Raw genomic sequence first — 22,957 nt, 5'->3', positions numbered from 1 at the left:
GCCTTAGATGGTAGTCATCTTCCCAGTATCAGATTTGAGACACTACCTTTAACTCTCACAGTATCTGGTAACCACAGTGAGACTATTTCTTTTTTGATTTTTCGTTCACCTTTTACACCTGTTGTTTTGGGTCATCCCTGGCTAGTATGTCATAATCCTTCTATTAATTGGTCTTGTAATTCTATCCTATCCTGGAACGTATCTTGTCATGTGAAGTGCTTAATGTCTGCCATCCCTCCCATTTCTTCTGTCCCCACTTCTCAGGAGGAACCTGGCGATTTGACAGGAGTGCCGGAGGAATATCATGATCTGCGCACGGTCTTCAGTCGGTCCCGAGCCAACTCCCTTCCTCCTCACCGGTCGTATGATTGTAGTATTGATCTCCTTCCGGGGACCACTCCTCCTCGGGGTAGACTATACTCTCTGTCGGCTCCCGAACGTAAGGCTCTCGAGGATTATTTATCTGTGTCTCTTGACGCCGGTACCATAGTGCCTTCTTCCTCTCCGGCCGGGGCGGGGTTCTTTTTGTTAAGAAGAAGGACGGTACTCTGCGCCCCTGCGTGATTATCGAGGGCTGAATGACATAACGGTTAAGAATCGTTATCCGCTTCCCCTTATGTCATCAGCCTTCGAGATTCTGCAGGGAGCCAGGTGCTTTACTAAGTTGGACCTTCGTAACGCTTACCATCTCGTGCGCATCAGAGAGGGGGACGAGTGGAAAACGGCGTTTAACACTCCGTTAGGGCATTTTGAGTACCGGGTTCTGCCGTTTGGTCTCGCCAATGCGCCAGCTGTTTTTCAGGCATTAGTTAATGATGTTCTGAGAGACATGCTGAACATCTTTGTTTTTGTCTATCTTGACGATATCCTGATTTTTTCACCGTCACTCGAGATTCATGTTCAGCACGTTCGACGTGTTCTACAGCGCCTTTTAGAGAATTGTCTCTACGTAAAGGCTGAGAAGTGCTCTTTTCATGTCTCCTCCGTTACTTTTCTCGGTTCCGTTATTTCCGCTGAAGGCATTCAGATGGATTCCGCTAAGGTCCAAGCTGTCAGTGATTGGCCCGTTCCAAGGTCACGTGTCGAGTTGCAGCGCTTTTTAGGTTTCGCTAATTTCTATCGGCATTTCATTCGTAATTTCGGTCAAGTTGCTGCCCCTCTCACAGCTCTTACTTCTGTCAAGACGTGTTTTAAGTGGTCCGGTTCCGCCCAGGGAGCTTTTGATCTTCTAAAAGAACGTTTTACGTCCGCTCCTATCCTCGTTACTCCTGACGTCACTAGACAATTCATTGTCGAGGTTGACGCTTCAGAGGTAGGCGTGGGAGCCATTCTTTCCCAGCGCTTCCAGTCTGACGATAAGGTTCATCCTTGCGCTTATTTTTCTCATCGCCTGTCGCCATCTGAGCGCAACTATGATGTGGGTAACCGTGAACTGCTCGCCATCCGCTTAGCCCTAGGCGAATGGCGACAGTGGTTGGAGGGGGCGACCGTTCCTTTTGTCGTTTGGACAGACCATAAGAACCTTGAGTACATCCGTTCTGCCAAACGACTTAATGCCCGTCAAGCTCGTTGGGCGTTGTTTTTCGCTCGTTTCGAGTTTGTGATTTCTTACCGTCCGGGTAGCAAGAACACCAAGCCTGATGCCTTATCCCGTCTGTTTAGTTCTTCTGTGGCTTCTACTGATCCCGAGGGGATTCTTCCTTATGGGCGTGTTGTCGGGTTAACAGTCTGGGGAATTGAAAGACAGGTTAAGCAAGCACTCACGCACACTGCGTCGCCGCGCGCTTGTCCTAGTAACCTCCTTTTCGTTCCTGTTTCCACTCGTCTGGCTGTTCTTCAGTGGGCTCACTCTGCCAAGTTAGCTGGTCATCCCGGTGTTCGAGGCACTCTTGCGTCTATTCGCCAGCGCTTTTGGTGGCCGACTCAGGAGCGTGACACGCGCCGTTTCGTGGCTGCTTGTTCGGACTGCGCGCAGACTAAGTCGGGTAACTCTCCTCCTGCCGGTCGTCTCAGACCGCTCCCCATTCCTTCTCGACCATGGTCTCACATCGCCCTAGACTTCATTACCGGTCTGCCTTTGTCTGCGGGGAAGACTGTGATTCTTACGGTTGTCGATAGGTTCTCTAAGGCGGCACATTTCATTCCCCTCGCTAAACTTCCTTCCACTAAGGAGACGGCACAAATCATCATCGAGAATGTGTTCAGAATTCATGGCCTCCCGTTAGACGCCGTTTCAGACAGAGGTCCGCAATTCACGTCACAGTTTTGGAGGGAGTTCTGTCGTTTGATTGGTGCGTCCGTCAGTCTCTCTTCCGGGTTTCATCCCCAGTCTAACGGTCAAGCAGAGAGGGCCAATCAGACGATTGGTCGCATACTACGCAGCCTTTCTTTCAGAAACCCTGCGTCTTGGGCAGAACAGCTCCCTGGGCAGAATACGCTCACAACTCGCTTCCTTCTTTCTGCTACCGGGTTATCTCCGTTTCAGAGTAGTCTGGGTTACCAGCCTCCTCTGTTCTCATCCCAGCTTGCCGAGTCCAGCGTTCCCTCCGCTCAAGCGTTTGTCCAACGTTGTGAGCGCACCTGGAGGAGGGTGAGGTCTGCACTTTGCCGTTACAGGGCACAGACTGTGAGAGCCGCCAATAAACGCAGGATTAAGAGTCCAAGGTATTGTTGCGGCCAGAGAGTGTGGCTTTCCACTCGCAACCTTCCTCTTACGACAGCTTCTCGTAAGTTGACTCCGCGGTTCATTGGTCCGTTCCGTGTCTCCCAGGTCGTCAATCCTGTCGCTGTGCGACTGCTTCTTCCGCGACATCTTCGTCGCGTCCATCCTGTCTTCCATGTCTCCTGTGTCAAGCCCTTTCTTCGCACCCCCGTTCGTCTTCCCTCCCCCCCCTCCCGTCCTTGTCGAGAGCGCACCTATTTACAAGGTACGTAAGATCATGGACATGCGTTCTCGGGACGGGGTCACCAATACTTAGTGGATTGGGAGGGTTACGGTCCTGAGGAGAGGAGTTGGGTTCCGTCTCGGGACGTGCTGGACCGTTCACTTATTGATGATTTCCTCCGTTGCCGCCAGGGTTCCTCCTCGAGTGCGCCAGGAGGCGCTCGGTGAGTGGGGGTACTGTCATGTTTTGTCATTGATTATCATGTCTTGTCCCTGTGCTTCCCCTTCTATTCGTTTCCCTCTGCTGGTCTTATTAGGTTCTTTCCCTCTTTCTATCCCTCTCTCTCCCCCTCCCTCTCTCACTCTCTCGCTCTCTCTTCTCTCTATCGTTCCGTTCCTGCTCCCAGCTGTTCCTATTCCCCTAATCAATCATTTAGTCTTCCCACACCTGTTCCCGATCCTTTTCCCTGATTAGAGTCCCTATTTCTCTCCTTGTTTTCCGTTCCTGCCCTGTCGGATCCTTGTCTATATTCACCGTGCTGTGTCTATGTTTTGCCCTGTCGTGTCGTGTTTCCCTCAGATGCTGCGTGGTGAGCAGGTGTCTGAGTCTGCTAGGTTCAAGTGCCTTCCCGAGGCAACCTGCAGTTCTTGATCAAGTCTCCAGTCTGTTCTCGTCTTTACGAGTAGTATTATGCCTTTTGTTTTGTTAAGTATCTTACTGGATTAAAAACTCTGTTTTCGCCAAGTCGCTTTTGGGTCCTCATTCACCTGCATAACAGAGAGCCACATCAAATTACAGAAATACTCATAATAAACATTGATAAAAGATACAAGTGTTATGCATGGAATTATAGATAAACTTCTCCTTAAGCAACCGATGTGTCAGATTTCAAAAGGCTTTACAGCGAAAGCACACCTTGCGATTATGTTAGGTCAGCACCCAGCCACAGAAAAATATACAGCCATTTTCCAAAGAAGGAGAGGTGTCAGGATAGTCAGAAATAGCGTTATAAATATTCACTTACCTTTGATGATCTTGATCGGAATGCACTCCCAGGAATCCCACAATAAATGTTTGTTCATGGCATTCTGCCAGACACCTGACTCAAACAGCTCCCATTCGCTCCCCCTTCACAGTAGAAGCCTGAAACAAGGTTCTAAAGACTGTTGACATCTAGTGGAAGCCTTGGGAAGTGCAATATGACCCCATAGACACTATATTGGATAGGCAAAGACTTGAAAACCTACAAACCTCAGATTTCCCACTTTCTGGTTGGATTTTTTCTCATGTTTTTGCCTGCCATATGAGTTATGTTATACTCAGACATCATTCAAACACTTTTAGAAACGTCAGAGTGTTTTCTATCCAAATCTACTCGTAATATGCATATTCTTGCTTTTGGGCATGAGTAGCAGGCAGTTTACTCTGGGCACCTTATTATTCAAGCTACTCAATACTGCCCCCCAGTCCCAAAGAAGTTCATGAAATATATCCATAGCATATCTATAGAGTATTAATGTCATGCTATGCAAGAGCTCATATCTAGGTATCTTAATAGATGCATCATTACAATGAAAGCGTTGTGTCATCATTATGGCTGTTCTCAAAAGTGTGCTTCTGCCTTACCAGGGATAGTGAATATGCCTAAAGGCCAAGCCTGATCTGTAGAATGTACTAGACTCATTTCCCCCACTGTCCGGTATAGGCCTGTGACGACAATTTTCTCCTCCCCACTAAGGTGAATGGAGCATAAATATCCCCACAGGATTGAATCATCAGGGTATATTTTACAGATCAAATTGTCTTGTTGATATCGTAACTCATTAACAGCCCTCCTCCACTTCAAAATGAGGCCTAAGTTGGTCGTACTGGTCTATAACGCACACATGAAGGTTTTTGGATGCATTCTATGCAATCAAACCAAAGTCAAATATATTTCCACATTCATACAGCATTTATAGCTAAGCACGTCATGGTAATTAACTGTGCAGTTTACCACTGAACACCAACTTTAAAAGTCTATGTATGAATTCTATGCAGTCAATGTATTGTCATTTATATTTTCCCATTCATAAAGTAGCATAGAGGTTAAGAGCATTGGAACAGTAACCGAAAGGTCGCTGTTTCGAATCCCTGTGAAAAATCTGTCTGTACTCTTGAGCAAGGCACTTAACCCTAATTAATCCTGGAAGTAGTTCTGGAGAAGAGTGTCTGCTTAATGACTAAAATATAAATGCTATATCAAAAAGAATACAGACACAACACAGAATGTTAAAGGTAATATGAATATTTTATTTCCTTTTTTAAAATGTATCCTTTATTTAACTAGGCAAGTCAGTTAAGAACAAATTCTTATTTATAATGTCAGACTAGGAACAGTGGGATAATAACTGCCTTGTTCAGGGGCAGAACAACACATTTTTACTTTGTCAGCTCAGGGATGCGAACTACCAACCTTGTGGTTCCTGGCCCAACACTCTAACCACTAGGCTACCTGCCACCCATGTAAACAATTGCTGAAGGCATCGTTGAAGAATCCTACTATTGACATTTTTCATTTTAACTTATCTTGAGTAGGTTTAACAAAGATTCATATTAAAAGCATTCACAGTAAAACGTACTAACACAGGGTGATAAAGCAAGCATTCACTCTTATTCACTAATGTTGTAGCCCCTGGCACACTGTCAACATGTTAATTGTCGTCAAACTCATGAAACATTTGGGTAATGTTATTTCACTATTTACATTGTACTTTGGCACATTACAGACCTTTTTAAAACAGGACAATTTAAAAGACAGAATACAGTTGTCACGCCCTGACCTGAGTATTCTTTGTTTTCTTTATATATTTTGGTTAGGTCAGGGTGTGACGAGGGTGGTATGTGTGTTTTGTCTCATCTAGGGTTTTATACTGTCTTGGGGTTTTGTAGGTTCATGGGGTGGTTTACCATCTAGGTGTTTATGTAGGTCTATGGTTGCCTAGATTGGTTCTCAATTTCAGGCAGGTGTTTATCGTTGTCTCTGATTGGGAACCATATTTAGGTAGCCATCTTTGGGTATTTCGTGGGTTATTGTCTGTTATGTTGCATGTTAGCACTGTGTTCATTAGCAGTCACGTTCGTTTGTTGTTTTGTTAATTGTGGTCCTTCTGTAGCTCAGTTGGTAGAGCATGGCGCTTGTAACGCCAGGGTAGTGGGTTCGATTCCCGGGACCACCCATACGTAGAATGTATGCACACATGATTGTAAGTCGCTTTGGATAAAAGCGTCTGCTAAATGGCATATATTATTATATATTATTAATTTGTTCAGTGTACTTCGTGTTTTTTCGTCATCCATTAAACTATGCATTCACGCTGCGCTTTGGTCTCCTCCATACGACGATCGTGACAACAGACACTTTTGAAACGTTTATTGACAGTTGGAAAACTTGTTGACATTGCCAGGGGCTTAGCTAGCCCCTAGCTAGGATTACTAAATTAGTGAATAAGGGGGAAAAGCTAGCTAGCTTTACCACCTTGTGTTAGTACGTTTTACTCACTTAAAATACAGTGAGCTCCAAAAGTATTAGGACAGTGACACATTTTTTTTTACAGCTAGTCTTTGCACAGGACTAAATCTCGCTTCCCCAATCCCTCTCACTATAACCTATATGAATTAGCATGGTGTCGTGGCCTTTCTGGTTAAATGTGCCTCTGTTCCCCTCAGCTGGCATCAATCAGCGCTGAGTTTGGTCCCACACAATGCAGCCCTTGACTGGGAACCTCCATTTGGCTCGGCTTGGCAGGGCGGCCCTTTTTATCAATACACACCAATCTTTACTAGCAAATTCACCCCTTTGAAAGTCAGTTTCCTCTATAGAGGTTTTCTTTGGGAGGAGCTGGGGGGGTGGGGGTCGAGACGTTTGTTTAACGTTTGGCTGAGTGACATGGTTGCCGGGGAGATGGAAGTGGTTGGGGGGACTGGAGGGTTAATGGTTATGTGGGAGTGTTTGGCTTACAGTGCCGCAGTACTCCCTGTGTGGTGTGTGCGTGCGGGCAGCACAGGAGGCTACTGAGGGAGGACGACTCATAATAATGACTAGAATGGAATGAATGAACATGGAAACCATGTGTTTGTGTTTCGATACCATTCCATTAATTCCGTACCAGCCATAACTAGGAGCCCGTCCTCCCCAGTGAAGGCTCCACCTGTGGTGTGCAGATAAACAGTTGTGTGCTGTCCAACACACCATACTGTACTACTCTCCCACTAGCCTACATGCACCACTATAGGGTTGGTTTTACTTTCCCTCTAGATTCCAGTGCATTCATGAATCGAGGTGCTCTCCCATGGTGAAACTGAAAACGGAGTTGAACCCCAACTCTTACCTGCAGTTTGCCATTAGTCACTCATCCACAGACAGGATATTCTCACTCTTTCCTTTCCCCTCCTCCTGACTTCCCCTCCTCTCTTATTTCTCTCCCTCTGACGTGCCTTCTCTTGTTCTGTTCACCTTCATCCATCTTCTTCTGTCATCGCTCGTTCATGTTGTCCCCCTCATCCGTCCCAAAAATGGAAGTATTGACCTCCGGTTCAGGTTCAACTCTCAGACCACACCTAGAGACGCTGCAGAGCCACCTCCCTCTCATTACTCATTCACATGGCTTACGGAGTTGACTTCTAGAGAAGGTTACTGATGAGTTACGGAGTTGACTTGTAGAGAATGTTACTGATGAGTTACGGAGTTGACATTTGCGGAGAATGTTACTGATGAGTTACGGAGTTGACTTGTAGAGAACGTCTTCTATGGCTCCAGGAGATGGATTAACATGAATGACTTGGATGAGTCCCTATGTTGACCCTGAAGCCTTGTTTTCATTGGCACTTTAAATCAGGGCCCCATTCAATCACTTATCATTCTAGTGGACAACCAGAAACGAATTGCTTGTATAAAGTACCTTTGCGTTACGGAGTTGACACTTGATTCAGCAGGCCCTGACTCTCTCTCTCTCTCTCTCTCTCTCTCTCTCTCTCTCTCTCTCTCTCTCTCTCTCTCTCTCTCTCTCTCTCTCTCTCTCTCTCTCTCTCTCTCTCTCTCTCTCTCTCTCTCTCTCTCTCTCTCTCTGTCAGGTGATAGCATTGGCAGATGCAGCGGAGGAGAACCGGGCATGTCTGAATCAGGCGTTTGTCCGTCTGCGCAGCGCCACCCACCTCCTCATCCTCCTGGTCTCCCTGTGGCAGGGCCTCAACACAGAGCAGAACACCATCCTGGAGGCTACACTGTTACCCCTGCTACAGGACACACCACAGCTGGTGAGACACACACACTGTTACCCCTGCTACAAGACACACCAAAACTGCTGGGAAAACACACGCACACACACACATTGCTTTCTCTCTCTCTCTCTCTCTCTCTCTCTCTCTCTCTCTCTCTCTCTCTCTCTCTCTCTCTCTCTCTCCCCATCTGTCTCCTGGCTGCTTGACCCAGGTCTCCCCCTCTGACCCTGGAGAATAAACACAAAGTACCTCAGTGATCTGTCCTGAAGCCCCTAAGTGGTTCTGCTACCACACACTCTCTCTCAGGTGCCACTGAATATACTCCTGGCAGCTCCACAGAGGATGAGTATGGTGTTACTGACCTGTGTGTGAAGAGAAGTGTTATATCTAGATGGAGTGAATGTAATCGGGACAATGGAGAGGAGACGAATAGGCCTGATTCCAAACCACAATGTACACCCTTCCCTCTCACCCTCACAGATATACAGGGAGTAGTGATGTTTCCCCACACAGGCCTCCAATAGGCTAGTGAAATTTCAGATAGTGTAGCTTTGAACTGGAGCCTGTATTCAGCCCTGATGTCCCTTTGGTCAAGGAAGACTATGGCAGTGAAATGCAGTAGGGGGGTGAGGGGGACATTTTCTGAGAGGGCCAGAGGGGTCGTGTTCGGTTGTGTATGTGTGCCACAGGGGAGTTGTTCTGTTAGCAATTTAGACTCGCATAAACAAGTGTGTTGAGAGAAGCCCTCCATGAGTCCACGTGATACGACGACAGATTTCTGCTCCCATAGAGACCGAAAGTGTGTGTGTGACAGTCAGTCAGTCAGTCAGTCAGTCAGTCAGTGTTTCCACTGTGATTAAACGCATGACATCTCATGATCACACAGGTTAGAGGTGTGTCTATATACAGTCCTCTCTATTTACCCAATTTCACACCAAATACACCCACTGCCCCTTCAAGAGAGACATAGGGACAGGTGGCTAAGACACACATCTGCAAACACAACCTCACTGTGATAGACACCCCCTTACCACACACACAGTAAACACGCCCGAGAGCACACATCCGAGCAGACATCCAATCAGCCTGCACCTGATGAGGCCCCAGAGAGATGGAGTTACTGAGAGTGAGTGTGTGTATGTATTTCGGTGTCTGTTGTTGTGGTTGCTCTTGTGAATGGGATTAAGTTAATGAAAGGTCATTAGGGTCAGGCCCGCTGCATTAGCCCATACGTGTGGAGAGGTGGGCTATTCTAGGAAGCGCTACTCACACTGGATAGAAATAAAGATAACGTACTGTACGGAAAGGACCAGGCCAGGAGCTAATAGGAGCATCTGACACACATACATGAGGGTGTGTGCGTGCGTGATAGATTTATGTGTGAGTCAGAGATTGTCTTTGGCCCCTCGTCTCACCTATTTGACCTTTAAAAAAAAAAAATGTAATCTCCGGTGAGGTCGTCACAGGTGAACGAGATTCCCTTTCCCCACGGACGCTCCCAGGACTGGAATTCCAATTGGGATAAGTCCTTGGAATTCTGTGGATTGGAATAAGGCTTCTGTGAAGGATTGGGAGGAGTGGTAGAATGGATTAGTGAAGAGAGAATAGAATTAGGTGGGAATGAGAAACGGAGAGAGAAAGAGGCTCCAGATAATGACCTGTGAAACTGGGCTGATTAAACAAGGAAGAGGGGAAGGGGGATGGAGATAGAAGAGGAGAAAAGCTGCAGAGGAGCGCTCCGCTATTCTCCCTGTTCCCCCATGACTGTGTGGCTTTGCACGACACCAACTCCATCATCAAGTCTGCTGACGACACCACGGTTGTAGGCCTGATAACCAACGACGACAAGTCAGCCTATAGGGAGGAGGTAAGTGAACTGGCATTGTGGTGCCAGGACAACAACCCCTCAATGTCAGCAAAACAAAGGAGTTGATTGTTGACTTCAGGAAGCAGAGGGAACATTCCCCGATCCACATCAACAGGACTGCAGTAGATAGAGTCAGCAGTTTTTAAGTTTCTCGGGGTGGTTGAGGGGCAGCTCTCGAGGGGAACTGGGCTGGTGGCCGAGAAGTCAGGTTACTGGTACAGTTCGTCTGGTTGGGGATCTGTCCTTGTGGCCTTGGCCTGGGCACTTGACCCTTGTTGCTCCTTGGGTCGATCTAGATGGGAGTCTCTGCTGGATGACAGAATATAATGTCATTTTCAGCAGCTTCACTGCAGTTTATATATAATAAAGAAGTTCCTTGGGGTCCACATAACAGAGTGCTTGACATGGACCAACAACGCCACCATTCTTGTCAAGAGGGCGCAACAGCGTCTCTACTTCCTAAGGCAGCTGAAGAAATTCAGCATGCCACCCTGGGTCCTCTCCAAATACTACCATCGAGAGCGTCCTGACCGTTTACTACTGCAAATACTGCACAATTTAAACACCTTTTCCCCAATCCCCCCTTTTTTCTGATACATGTGTAAATATTGGGATATACATTGTGCCTTCCCGTATTATACTTATGCTAAAATGTTTATTCTATTCTACTGAGACATTTGTATTCTTATATTTTCTTGTACTGTTGAAGGAACCTGCATGTAAGCATTACGTTGGGAAACCTAATCAGTTACACAACTGAATGCAGTCAGCTGAAATGTGTCTTCCGCATTTAACCCAGAGAGGTGCGGGTGGCTGCATCGACGTCCACAGTTCCCGGGGAGCAGTTGTTGTTTGGGGTGAACTGCCTTGCTCAAGAGCAGAACAGCAGATTTTTCAACCTTGGGGATTTGAACCAGCGACTTTTCAGTTACTGTCCCAACGCTCTTAACCGCTAGGCCACCTGCCACAGTATACTATGTGTAGCCTGTACATGCGACTAATAAAACTTGAGAGTGAAGTTTCTCTCTTGTCGTCTCTTATCCTTCATGACCACTGATCCACATCTTTGCCGCAGTAAAACAGGAGGGAAGAAGGTAAGGGGGAGAAGAGAGGAGGGTCACAGGAAACATCTCTCTGGTAATTGACGGGGCGCTCGTTTAGCTTGGCCCGACCCAGCAGATTGATGCGGCCAACCAGAACAACCTCCTTCTTCTCCCCCTATTTTGTTTTTCTTCCACTCTGCTGTGAATAGAGCTGCTGACTCTTAATGTCTCAGTTCTATTCCTGTACCCGTCCTCCCTGAAGTTTACATTACTAGAAACTAGTACTAGAAACCTCTCTACCGCTCTCCTTTTCCTCCTCCCCCACACTTCCCTCTCTCCATATGTTTCGCTAGCTGTCTCTTCATTTCATTTCTTCTTCTCTTGATGGAAATTCAAAGGAGGAGTATTGTCAGGAGTTGAGTACAATGTTCATTTGATTGTGTTAGTCATGAATTGTAAAATGCACAGAAAGGGGAGCTAACCACTCATACAATGAAAAAGGATGAGATATGGTTTGCTTTTACATCAGGTCATATGTGGAACTACTAAAGTATTAAATTATATCAAATATCTGCCTGTGACAATAAATATTTCTGGATTAGTTGGGGATTTGATTCTATAGAAATGATTTTGCTTTGCTTGGCTCACAGCATGACGTTGTATTTCCAGTCTCTTCTCATGCCTGGTCTTTAAATTACTTTTCCAGTCAAGTTGAGCATGTCAACTTTGAGGGATTACTGTCTGAACCTTTGTCATTCCCTATGGGAGTCCTTCAGTGCTCTATATTAGGCCCCATTCTGTTATCTATAGTCACAAGTTATTTTGAAATCGCAACTGGGATTTCCACAATGTGCCTTGTCAGAGGGGAAGTGACCTCTATTTATTAGCAGACAAAAAGACTTCTCCATTCCCTCCCACAGCTTCTTGTTCTCCTGACCTTCACTTTCTCTTAATCACAAACAAAGATGTCCAAGGTCATCCTCAGCATGCAAGATGTCCATTATCACTCTACCACATGATTTGCCACTTGGGCCCAGTTCCAAACCCATTGCTGTGCCCTTCACTGCCCTTCATTTCAAATTGAAATTGAGAAGCCAGGTAGCCGGGCGATTAAGAGCGTTGGGCCAACCCCTGGCTGGTTCGAATCCCCGAGCTGACTAGGTAGAAAATCTGTGCCCTTGAGCAAAGCATAACCCTAATTAAGTAAATGTATATCCTAATATTGTTACCCAGCTGGTGAAATCTGTACTGTTAGTCCAGTTTAACATGTTGGGTGTCCTGATAGCCTGTTGAAAGTTATTGTTTCAGTGTGAGTTGAGATTTATGTTCTACTGCCTTCTTCCTCAATAGTCTCCCTTTCTCTCGCTGCTTTCTTTCCCCTTTTTATTTCTCTCTCCATTTCATTCTCCTTTTTCTCCCCTTTCCTCTCTCTCTCTCCATTTCATTATTTTCTTCCACCTCTCTCTGTCAGGTCTCTTCCCTGTCATCATCATTATGGGTCTGATTACCTGTCATTAGGGCTCATTAGAGGCCTATCAGCATGGCGGCAGGGGGACAGCCTCAGCCCCACACCCTGGCTGCCTGTCAACACCCCCACAGCCCAGCTTGGTCTGGGGAGGGGGGGGGGGTGTTCATGTGTATGAGAGATGGTCAGACAAGGTAATTTTCTCTTTCTCCAGGAGAGGCAATTGGATTGAATGATGATTGGTGATGTTTCACGTCTGAGGGATTCACATTATTGACTCGTCTGCGGGGTGAATTTTGGTATTTGCTCTCTGTGTTTCTGCAGAATGTGCTCATCTGTGTAGAAACAGTATACGTGTTGTGTGTGTGTGTGTGGCTGGCGCACGTATGTACTGCCACACAATACCGCATGCCTATGCCGGTGTGTGTGTGTGTGTGTGTGTGTGTGTGTGTGTGTGTGTGTGTGTGTGTGTGTGTGTGTGTGTGTGTGTGTGTGTGTGTGTGTGTGTGTGTGTGTGTGTGTGTGTGTGTGTGTGTGTGTGTGTGTGTGTGTGTGTGTGTTTCTCACACACGGAAGGGATCAGGCAGTATTTATGCTAGACTTGGATGGAACAGACTCGTACAGTAGTAGCTAGATAAACAGAATGTCTCGGCCTGTAAATACTACAGTTGTACATGGTAGTACATCATCCTGGACACAGGGGGCACTATGCATTCAAGGCCAGACTATTGGGTTGTGACGTCTGCCAGACAGGGTGCATCTCAATAGTCAGTCACTTCCTCTCATTGTATGATTTATTCCTCTTTCCTGGAAATCTGATCTGAATTTCACTTATACATGTATGGACCACATGCCCAGCTTCTCTCTTTCTCCCTGTTGTTTTTTCTCTATCGAATTATGTCACTTTTTGTTCTCTCACTCTTTTCGATCACGGTCTATTGTTCTCTGCCTTCTTTCCCCATTCCCTACTTTGCTCTCCCTAACCCCCCTGTTTCATATGTTCGAATAACAGAATACCTGTCTCTCTGTGTGTGTCTCTCTCTCTCAGGGTTGGGAGGAGAGTGTGGACGCGGCCGTGTCTCACCTCCTGAGGACCTGTCTGTCTCGCAGCCCTAAGGATCAGGCCCTGTCTCTGTCCACCTCCCAGCTCAACATGCCCAAAGACACGGTCCGCCTGAAGAAGCACATCACCCTGCTGTGTGACCGCCTGGGCAAGGGTGGACGGCTGTCCCTGGCCTCCGAGGCCAACGTACCCACACCAGTCATGATGCCAGGTGAGAGAGGGGAAGAGTGTTTGTGTGTCTCTCGGTCTCTCTCTGTGTGTGTGTGTGTGTGTGTGTGTGTGTGTGTGTGTGTGTGTGTGTGTGTGTGTGTGTGTGTGTGTGTGTGTGTGTGTGAGAAAAAAGCAGTTTCTCTTCATTAGTGTTCAGTATAGCCTTTAATGATGCCATTAACCCCTTCCTCTGAGAATGCCTAGTAAATCCTGTCCCACTGAGGTGTGTGTGTGCACGCTCTGTCTGTTGTTCCAGTGTTAACCCCTGGCTGTGAGAATGTCTAGTAAACACTATTCCCCTGGTAAAGGTGTTATGGTTGGAGAGAAGAGCACATGTCTCAATCATAGCCCTGTTTATGTCCTTCACACACACTCAGGCCTACAGTGGTGTGTGTGTGTGGGTGCCCAACCACCACCCCCATGGGTCATTGAGTTCTAACAAAAGTGTGTGTTTGTGTCTGAACCTCAATAAGCAGGCCAAATACCTTTCTACCCCCACTCCTTTTATGCTTCTTCCTTCCTTCCTCCTCCCTCCCTCCATTCATCTCTCTCGCTCTCGCTCTCTCTCTCTCTCTCCCCCTTGCCCCTCTTTTGCAGTCACCCCTCACACGTATAAGTGTGTTGATGACAAATCAACTCGGCCATTTCCCTTCAGTAGTTCTCTCCCCAGTTTCCACCCCATCAAACACAGCAGTTGATTAATGTGAGATGTTTAATATGATATATGAGGACTGTTGATGGACACAGGGGCAGTATTGTGAAGCGGTAGGTAGCCACCAGACTAATGAATATGGACACAGTGGAGGGAGGAAATATTAACCATGGTTTTCCAGTTGAAAACCTGCCGCTCCGCAAATTGAAGAATTAGTTGCCTTTATTGAGTGCTTTACGCATTCATGCTTTGGAGTTTGTAATTAATTCACAACATGGATATGGGTTCTTGACCCAGAATACTTTGAGAGTTCTGGGATGGTGTAGTTGTATTTTTTTATTGAAATGTATTTTGATGTTGTTAAGCTTGACATTGTTTGTCGTTAGCCTTACAGTACACAGCGCTGCCATGGTAGTGGCATAGATGGGTCTTTGATAGTTATGACAACTTAGGCAGCTTATGCAGTAGCTTGAGACTGTTACTGTATGGATGTGGGCAGTAAACCAGAAAAGTCGCAATAGTGTGTGTTATTTGGGACTACTGGAGGTATCCCTTATATGATGTCCATCCTGGGTGTGTGTGTCTGTGTCAGAGTCCTGCACAGCTTTTTTTTTGGAGATATCCGACATCAGGCCAGCCCGACCCACCCTCAAAGTATTGTTCCGAGAGCCGATCCGTGACCCACCAAATGACATCCAATTTATGTCATTGTTTTCATGACTCCGTAGTAGTATGCTATTATTCCCCTTCCCTGCAAATGTCTATTCAACATTTGTGTAAAAGGAAACCATGCCATGAATTAAGAACGATAGGCCTACCTTTTTGTCTACACAATGCGACGCGTCACCTTGACGACGCAAATCGCTTTAAGAATAATAGCATTCTAATTAGCCTTTTTAACTACTGAAAGCCTATAGACGACATAACAAAACGAGATCTTTATATTTAATATCGTTTCGATAATCAAATAGTTTAAATGAAACTTAAATAAACAATTGATCTACACACAATACCCCAGAATGACAAAGTGAAAAAACTAGATTTTAGATATGTTAGCAAATGTATTAAAAATTCAAAATATTTTTTTATATCCATAAGTATTCAGTCCCTTGGCTATGAGACTTGTAATTGAGCTCAGGGTGCATCCTGTTTCCATTGATCATCCTTGAGATGTTTCTACAACTTGACTGGAGTCCCTGTGGTAAATTAAATTGATTGAACTTGATTTGGAAAGGTACACACCTGTCTATATACAGTAAGGTCCCACAGTTGACAGTGCATGTCAGAGCAAAAACCAAGCAATGAAGTTGAAGGAATTGTCCGTATAGTTCCGAGACAGGATTGTGTCTCGGCACAGATCTGGGGAAGGGAACCAAAAAATGTCTGCAGCATTGAATGTCCCCAAGAACACAGTGGCCTCCACCTTTCATTCTTTTTAAAAACTTTTTCTCCCCAATTCTGTGATATCCAATTGGTAGTTAGTCTTGTCCCATCACTGCTACTCCCGTACGGACTCGGGAGAGGTGAAGGTCGAAAGCCATGTGTCCTCCGAAAACACGACCCTGCCAAGCCGCACTGATTCTTGACACACTGCTCACTTAACCCGGACAACTGGCAACTGTGTCAGCGTGCATGCGCCCCGGCCCGCCACAGGAGTCGCTAGAGCACGATGGGACACGGACATCCCGGCCGGCCAAACCCTCCCCTAACTGGGCCAATTGTGCGCTGCTTCATTTTTAAATTGTACCTTTATTTAACTAGGCAAGTCAGTTAAGAACAAATTCTTACTTTCAATGACGGCCTAGGAACAGTGGGTTTACTGCCTTGTTCAGGGGCAGAATGACTGATTTTTACCTTGTCAGCTCGGGAATTCGATCTTGCAACCTTCTGGTTACTAGTCCAACGCGCTAACCACTAGGCTACCTGCCGCCCCATGAGACCCCCATGGGTCTCCCAGTCGTGACCAGCTGTGACACAGCCCGGGATCAAATGTGGATCTGTAGTGACACCTCAAGCACTGCAATGCAGTGCCTTAGACCGCTGTGCTACTCGGGAGGCCTGGCCTCTACCATTCTTAAATGGAAGAAGTTTGGAACCACCAAGACTCTTCCTAGAGCTGGCCACCTGGCCAAACTGCGCAATCGGGTGAGAAGAGCCTTGGTCAGAGAGGTGAGCAAGAACCCGATGGTCACTCTGACAGAGCTCCAGGGTTCCTCTGTGGAGATGGGAGAACCTTCCAGAAGAACAACCATCTCTGCAGCATTTAACCAATAAGGTATTTATGGTTGAGTGACCACTCCCCAGTAATTGGCACATGACAGCCCACTTGGAGTTTCCCAAAAGGCAGCTAAAAGACTCTCTGACCGTGAGAAACAAGATTCTCTGGTCTGATGAAACCAAGATGGAACTATTTGGCCTGAATGTCAAGTGTCACATCTGGAGGAAAGCAGGCACCACTCATCACCTGGCCAATACCATCCCTACGGGGAAGCATGGTGGTGGCAGCATCATGTTGTGGGGATGTTTTTCACCGGCAGGGACTTGGAGACTAGTCAGGATCAAGGGAAAGATGAACGGAGCAAAATAAAGAGAGATCCTTGATTAAAACCTGCTCCAGAGTCCAACGGACATCAGACTGTGGGTGAAGGTTCACCGTTCATCAGGACCAAGACACCACTAAGCACACAGCCAAGACAACGCAGGACTGGCTTCAGGACAAGTTTCTGAATGTCCTTGAGCGGCCCAGCCAGAGCACAAACTTGAACCAGATCAAACATCTCTGGAGAGAACCGAAAACAGCTGTGCAGGGACACTCCCCATCCAACCTGACAGAGCTTGAGACGATCTGCAGAGAAGAATGGGAGAAACTCCCCAAATACAGGTGTGCCAAGCTTTTAGTGTCAAACTTGTCAAAGGTGCTTTAACAAGGTACTGAGTAAAGGGTCTGAATACTTATGTAAATGTAATATTTCAGTTGTTTTATAAGACATTTGCAACAAATGCTTTGTCATTATTGGGTATTGTGTATACATTGATGAGGGAAAAACCAATAGAATTAATTTTAGAATAAGGCTGCAACGTAACAAAATGTGAAAAAAGTGAAGGGGTCTGAATACTTCCGAATGCACAGTAGGCTACTTTTATTTAATAGGCTATTATATGGATATTCACATTTTTACTAGCCGCACCGGTTTACACTTTATATGGCCTGCGTATGTTCTAAATAAACAAAAGCCTGAATTAACGCAGGCTAATAATGAACTGATATTTAATTGAATTATCATAAACAATTACCTGCTTGCACTTTTTGCTGGCTGTATATCCATCTACCGGTTTGTTGTCCTTACGAACCGGGGATTTCACTCACGCAGCATCTGTTTTCACGATGATGTAGCCTATTCCTCCATCATAACCTTTCTTTTTATTTATTTAGTTAGTCCTATGTTACCCATTTTCGCGTGAGCTAGGCTAGCCAGAGAAAGTCAACTTGGCATTGCCTATTTTCACGTGGGGGGAGGGAACAAAAGCTCTGCACCTAGACGAATTAGAATGTTTCAGCACTGCATAAATAATGGACAGTTCCCTGCTCCAAACTCTCTCAATACGTCCCTGCTCCACACTCTCTCAATACGTCCCTGCTCCACACTCTCTCAATACGTCCCTGTTCCACACTCTCAATACGTCCCTGCTCCACACTCTCAATACGTCCCTGCTCCACACTCTCTCAATACGTCCCTGCTCCACACTCTCTCAATACGTCCCTGCTCCACACTCTCTCAATACGTCCCTGCTCCACACTCTCTCAATACGTCCCTGCTCCACACTCTCTCAATACGTCCCTGCTCCACACTCCTCTGTTCCACACTCTCAATACGTCCCTGCTCCACACTCTCAATACGTCCCTGCTCCACACTCTCTCAATACGTCCCTGCTCCACACTCTCTCAATACGTCCCTGCTCCACACTCTCTCAATACGTCCCTGCTCCACACTCTCTCAATACGTCCCTGCTCCACACTCTCTCAATACGTCCCTGCTCCACACTCTCTCAATATGTCCCTGCTCCACACTCTCTCAATACATTCATGGCTGGAAGCCTCGCCGTTCACAGAATGAAATTCTCAACACAATATTTTTTTGTGGTGTGTATCCGACCTGATGCAGAACTGTAGTGTGTGTGTGTGTCAAGAGTATTGAGCGGACAGGATCCATGTCGTCTGGTCTCTTTCCTTTCACTGTTGTTCTGCTGCCAAAACACACACACACACACACATACACAGAGCGAGAGAGTCAAGCGACTCCTGTATGACCAAAGCCCTGTCACTCTTTATGTAAACAGTCATTTGTTACAAACCCCAAAGATGTTGCTGTTTCAATCGGCTGTAAACGCAAAAGTTGTTTACGTTTCCAACAACACTGGCGGCAACAGTCTCCCACGGAGACTGGGCACACACACACACACACACACACACACACACACACACACACACACACACACACACACACACACACACACACACACACACACACACACACACACACACACACACACACACACACACACACACACACACACACACACACACACACACACACAAGCCCCACTTCATGGCCTTGCAGTACACGCTATTCCAGGCATTGTATAAAAATGGATGGATAGGATTTGTAGTTTGTATAAACTTCCCACTACCAATACTGTGTGGGACCTGACAGTTGAAAAACACATACAGTACACAGACACAAATGTACTGTACTCCCTGATAGAGCCTATTTGTACTTATATTTGTGCCTGATGGATATACAGAATATTTTCTTTCTTATGACACACACACATACTTGTAAGATGTGTAGATTCCTGTCTCCGGTACTCAGTGAGACCCTCTTCTGTCGTTCTCCTCATCTCTCCAGCTCACCCTCTCCTTACCTGAACCTGTGTCTCGCTCTGATGACATCACATGGGCGGCCTGCTGAGACGCTGGTTGTAACAGCTGCTCTTGGCCCTTGCTCTCTGTCTCTCACACACACACACACACACACACACACACACACACACACACACACACACACACACACACACACGCACACACACACACACACACACACACACACACACACACACACACACACACGCACACATACACCCTGTCAGCAGCACCTGATGGTATCAGTTCAGTCAGTACTGTTTATCACATGGCCTTCATTACTCAGAACTGTTAGCTTTGCTCTGTCATTAGGTCAAATGTTGGGCTGCTTTACAATATGGCTGTGGATTTGGTGTTGTGGGTGTAATGTTGCGCTCTCCCTTGTATCTCTCTGTCTCTCTTGTTTACTCTATCCATGTCTGTCAGTAAGCATAGCTTAAGGTTGAGGTTCATCATAGGATGAACTAGATGTTGTGGCCTTCTTGTTTTGTGTGTTTTCACTGTACATTTATTTCAGTGTGTGTATGCATGCATGTGTTTATACATACAGTTGAAGTCGGAAGTTAACATACACCTTAGCCAAATACATTTAAACTCAGTGTTTCACAATTCCTGACATTTAATCGTAGTTCAAATTCCCTGTATTAGGTCAGTTAGGATCACAACTTTATTTTAAGAATGTGAAATGTCAGAATAATAGTAGAATTATTTATTTCAGCTATTATTTATTTCATCACATTCCCAGTGGGTCAGAAGTTTACTTACACACAATTAGTATTTGGTAGCATTGCCTTTAAAATTGTTTAACTTGGGTCACATGTTTCGGGTAGCCTTCCACACGCTTTCCACAATAAGTTGGGTGGATTTTGGCCCATTCCTCCTGACAGAGCTGATGTAACTGAGTCAGGTTTGGTAGACCTCCTTGCTCATACACTCTTTTTCAGTTCTTCCCACAATTTTTCAATGGGATTATGGTCAGAGCTTTGTAATGGCCACTCCAATACCTTGACTTTGTTGTCCTTATGCAACTTTGGAAGTATGCTTGGGGTCATTGTCCATGTGGAAGACCCATTTGCGACCAAGCCTTAACTTCCTGTCTTGAGATGTTGCTTCAATGTATCCACATAATTTTCCTCCTCGCGATGCCATCTATTTTGTGAAGTACACCAGTCCCTACTGCAGCAAAGCTCCCCCACAACATGATGCTGCCACCCCTGTGCTTCACGGTTGGGATGGTGTTCTTCGGCTTGCAAGCCTCCCCCTTTTTCCTCCAAACATAACGTTGGTCATTATGGCCAAACAGTTCCATTTTTGTTTCATCAGACCAGAGGATATTTCTCCAAAAAGGACGATCTTTGTTTACATTTACATTTACATTTAAGTCATTTAGCAGATGTGCAGTTGCAAACCGTAGTATTGGCTTTTTATGGTGGTTTTGGAGCAGTGGCTTCTTCAGGTTATGTCAACGTAGGACTCATTTTACTGTGGATATAGATACTTTTGTACCTGTTTCCTCCAGCATCTTCACATGGTCCTTTGCTGTTGTTCTGGGATTGATTTACACTTTTCGCACCAAATACATTCATCTCTAGGAGACCGAACGCATCTCCTTCCTGAGCGGTATGATGGCTGTGTGGTCTCATGGGGTTTATACTTGCGTACTATTGTTTGTACAGATGAATGTGGTACCTTCAGGCATTTGGAAATTGCTCCCAATAATGAACCAGACTTGTGGAGGTCAACCATTTTTGTGGAGGTCAACCATTTTTGTGGAGGTCTTGGCTGATTTCTTTTGATTTTCCCATGATGTCAAGCAAAGAGGCAATGAGTTTGAAGGTAGGCCTTGAAATACATCCACAGGTACACCTCCAATTGACTCAAATGATGTCAATTAGCCTATCAGAAGCTTCTAAAGCCATGACATAATTTTCTTGACTTTTCCATGCTGTTTAAAGGCACAGTCAACTTAGTGTATGTAAACTTCTGACCCACTGGAATTGTGATACAGTGAATTATAAGTGAAATTATCTGTCTGTAAACAATTGTTGGAAAAATTACTTGTGTCATGCACAAGGTAGATGTCCTAACTATAGTTTGTTAACAAGAAATTTGTGGAGTGTTTGAAAAACAAGTTTTAATGACTCCAACCTAAGTGTATGTGAACCTCCGACTTCAACTGGATCTTCTCTCTCCCACCACAGAAGAAGATTGATACCTCTGCGTCTACACACACCACAGTTCCACTTCATGATTTATCACATTTTATATGGAACTTCCAGTCTCCACTCCACACTGGGCAGGAATAACACAGGCTGGGGAACAAGTCTCCTTTAGGGAACACATCCAACCCCCCATCATGTTTTCACATTAGTCAGAGAACCTATACATGCCCTCTCACTCTCACTCTCACTCTCACTCTTTATCTCTCTCTCGCTCTTTCTTTTTCTCACTTTCTCTCTCGCTCTCTTACTCGTTCTGTCCTCCTCTCGCTCCTTCTTTCTTTCTCTCTTTCTTGCTTTCTCTTTCTTTCACTCTCCCTCTCCTTCTTTCTATCTCTCTTTTTCTCTCTCTTCTTTTGCTCTCTTCGTTTGCTCTTTCTCTCATTCTCTCTCACCCAGTCTTTCGTTCTCTCTCTTACTTTTATTCTTTCTTTCTCTCTCCTCTTTTCTCTCTCTCTCTCAAATCAATTATTTATTTTAGTATGACATAACAATGTACATATTGCCAAAGCTTACTTTGGAGATTTATAATATTAATCAATATTGTCAACGGGACAACAGTAACAACAATAATCAAGGGTCAAAATAACCATATGTTGAACAGTAACAGAGGCATAGAGGACATGTGCAGGTTGGTTGGTCTGTCAGACACTGTCCCTCATCTTATGGCAGGCAGCAATGTAGTTCGCTGCCAATCCACAGCTCTCTGCATCCTCCCCCAACAGGACAGGTAGCCTATTCTCATCAGAGAGGCCTTTGAAACTTTGTATAAGGGTTTTAAATGACACTCTTAATTGTTTAATATTCTTGACATTTTGTCAGGAAAATGCAGCTCTGTCTCAGCTCTGTTTCGGGTTCTGCTGTGGTATCTCTCTCTGAACTAGTCAAATTCCCTTCTCCCTGCTATGTGTTGAATACATTAGCTACTCGGCTGGAACCAGTCATTTTTGGCAACAGTTCGGAGATCTTGAACGTCCCCCCTCTGAATATCTATGCAGTGGAGAAAAACCATATGTTGTGATAAAGTGAATGCCAGGGGATTGTGATGTACTACTGGGGTGCAGGGTTGTTGACGGGATGTTATGCAAGCAGGCTTTGAGGTGTGCGTGTGTGCTGTTGTGTCTGACTGTATTCCGTACATGTATTTAAGTGTGTGTTCTCTCCCAGAATCTCCTCTCCTATCAACGTCTCTAATTAACACTCTAGAAATTGAAGCGTTTCAGTACTAAAATACACCCCCCCCCCTTCCAAGTTCCATGTCCACTGAGGATACCTTTGTTCCTATATCTGAATCTTGTCTTTGGGAGCCATTTCTGACGGCGTAAACAGATGTATCTTGTCTTGTGTTTGGAGTCTCTTTTCTCAGCTGTTTT

General features: G+C 45.6%; 1 protein-coding gene across 4 annotated transcripts in view; it reads left to right on the top strand.

The window, feature by feature from the left end:
• bbs9 (Bardet-Biedl syndrome 9) overlaps positions 1-22,957 on the top strand; it is a 203,347-nt gene that overhangs the window by 81,158 nt on the left and 99,232 nt on the right. For all 4 annotated transcript variants that reach the window (XM_046315063.1, XM_046315062.1, XM_046315060.1 and 1 more), the window contains 2 exons: positions 7,998-8,180; positions 13,568-13,793. In XM_046315063.1, the coding sequence (XP_046171019.1) occupies positions 7,998-8,180; positions 13,568-13,793 (409 nt within the window). The remainder of the gene's footprint in view (positions 1-7,997; positions 8,181-13,567; positions 13,794-22,957) is intronic.

Source organism: Oncorhynchus gorbuscha, linkage group LG19, assembly GCF_021184085.1.
Source record: "Oncorhynchus gorbuscha isolate QuinsamMale2020 ecotype Even-year linkage group LG19, OgorEven_v1.0, whole genome shotgun sequence".
In the NCBI taxonomy this organism is placed as follows: domain Eukaryota; kingdom Metazoa; phylum Chordata; class Actinopteri; order Salmoniformes; family Salmonidae; genus Oncorhynchus; species Oncorhynchus gorbuscha.
Note: the sequence above shows the minus strand (reverse complement) of the source record. Positions and strands in the feature narration are given on the sequence as shown.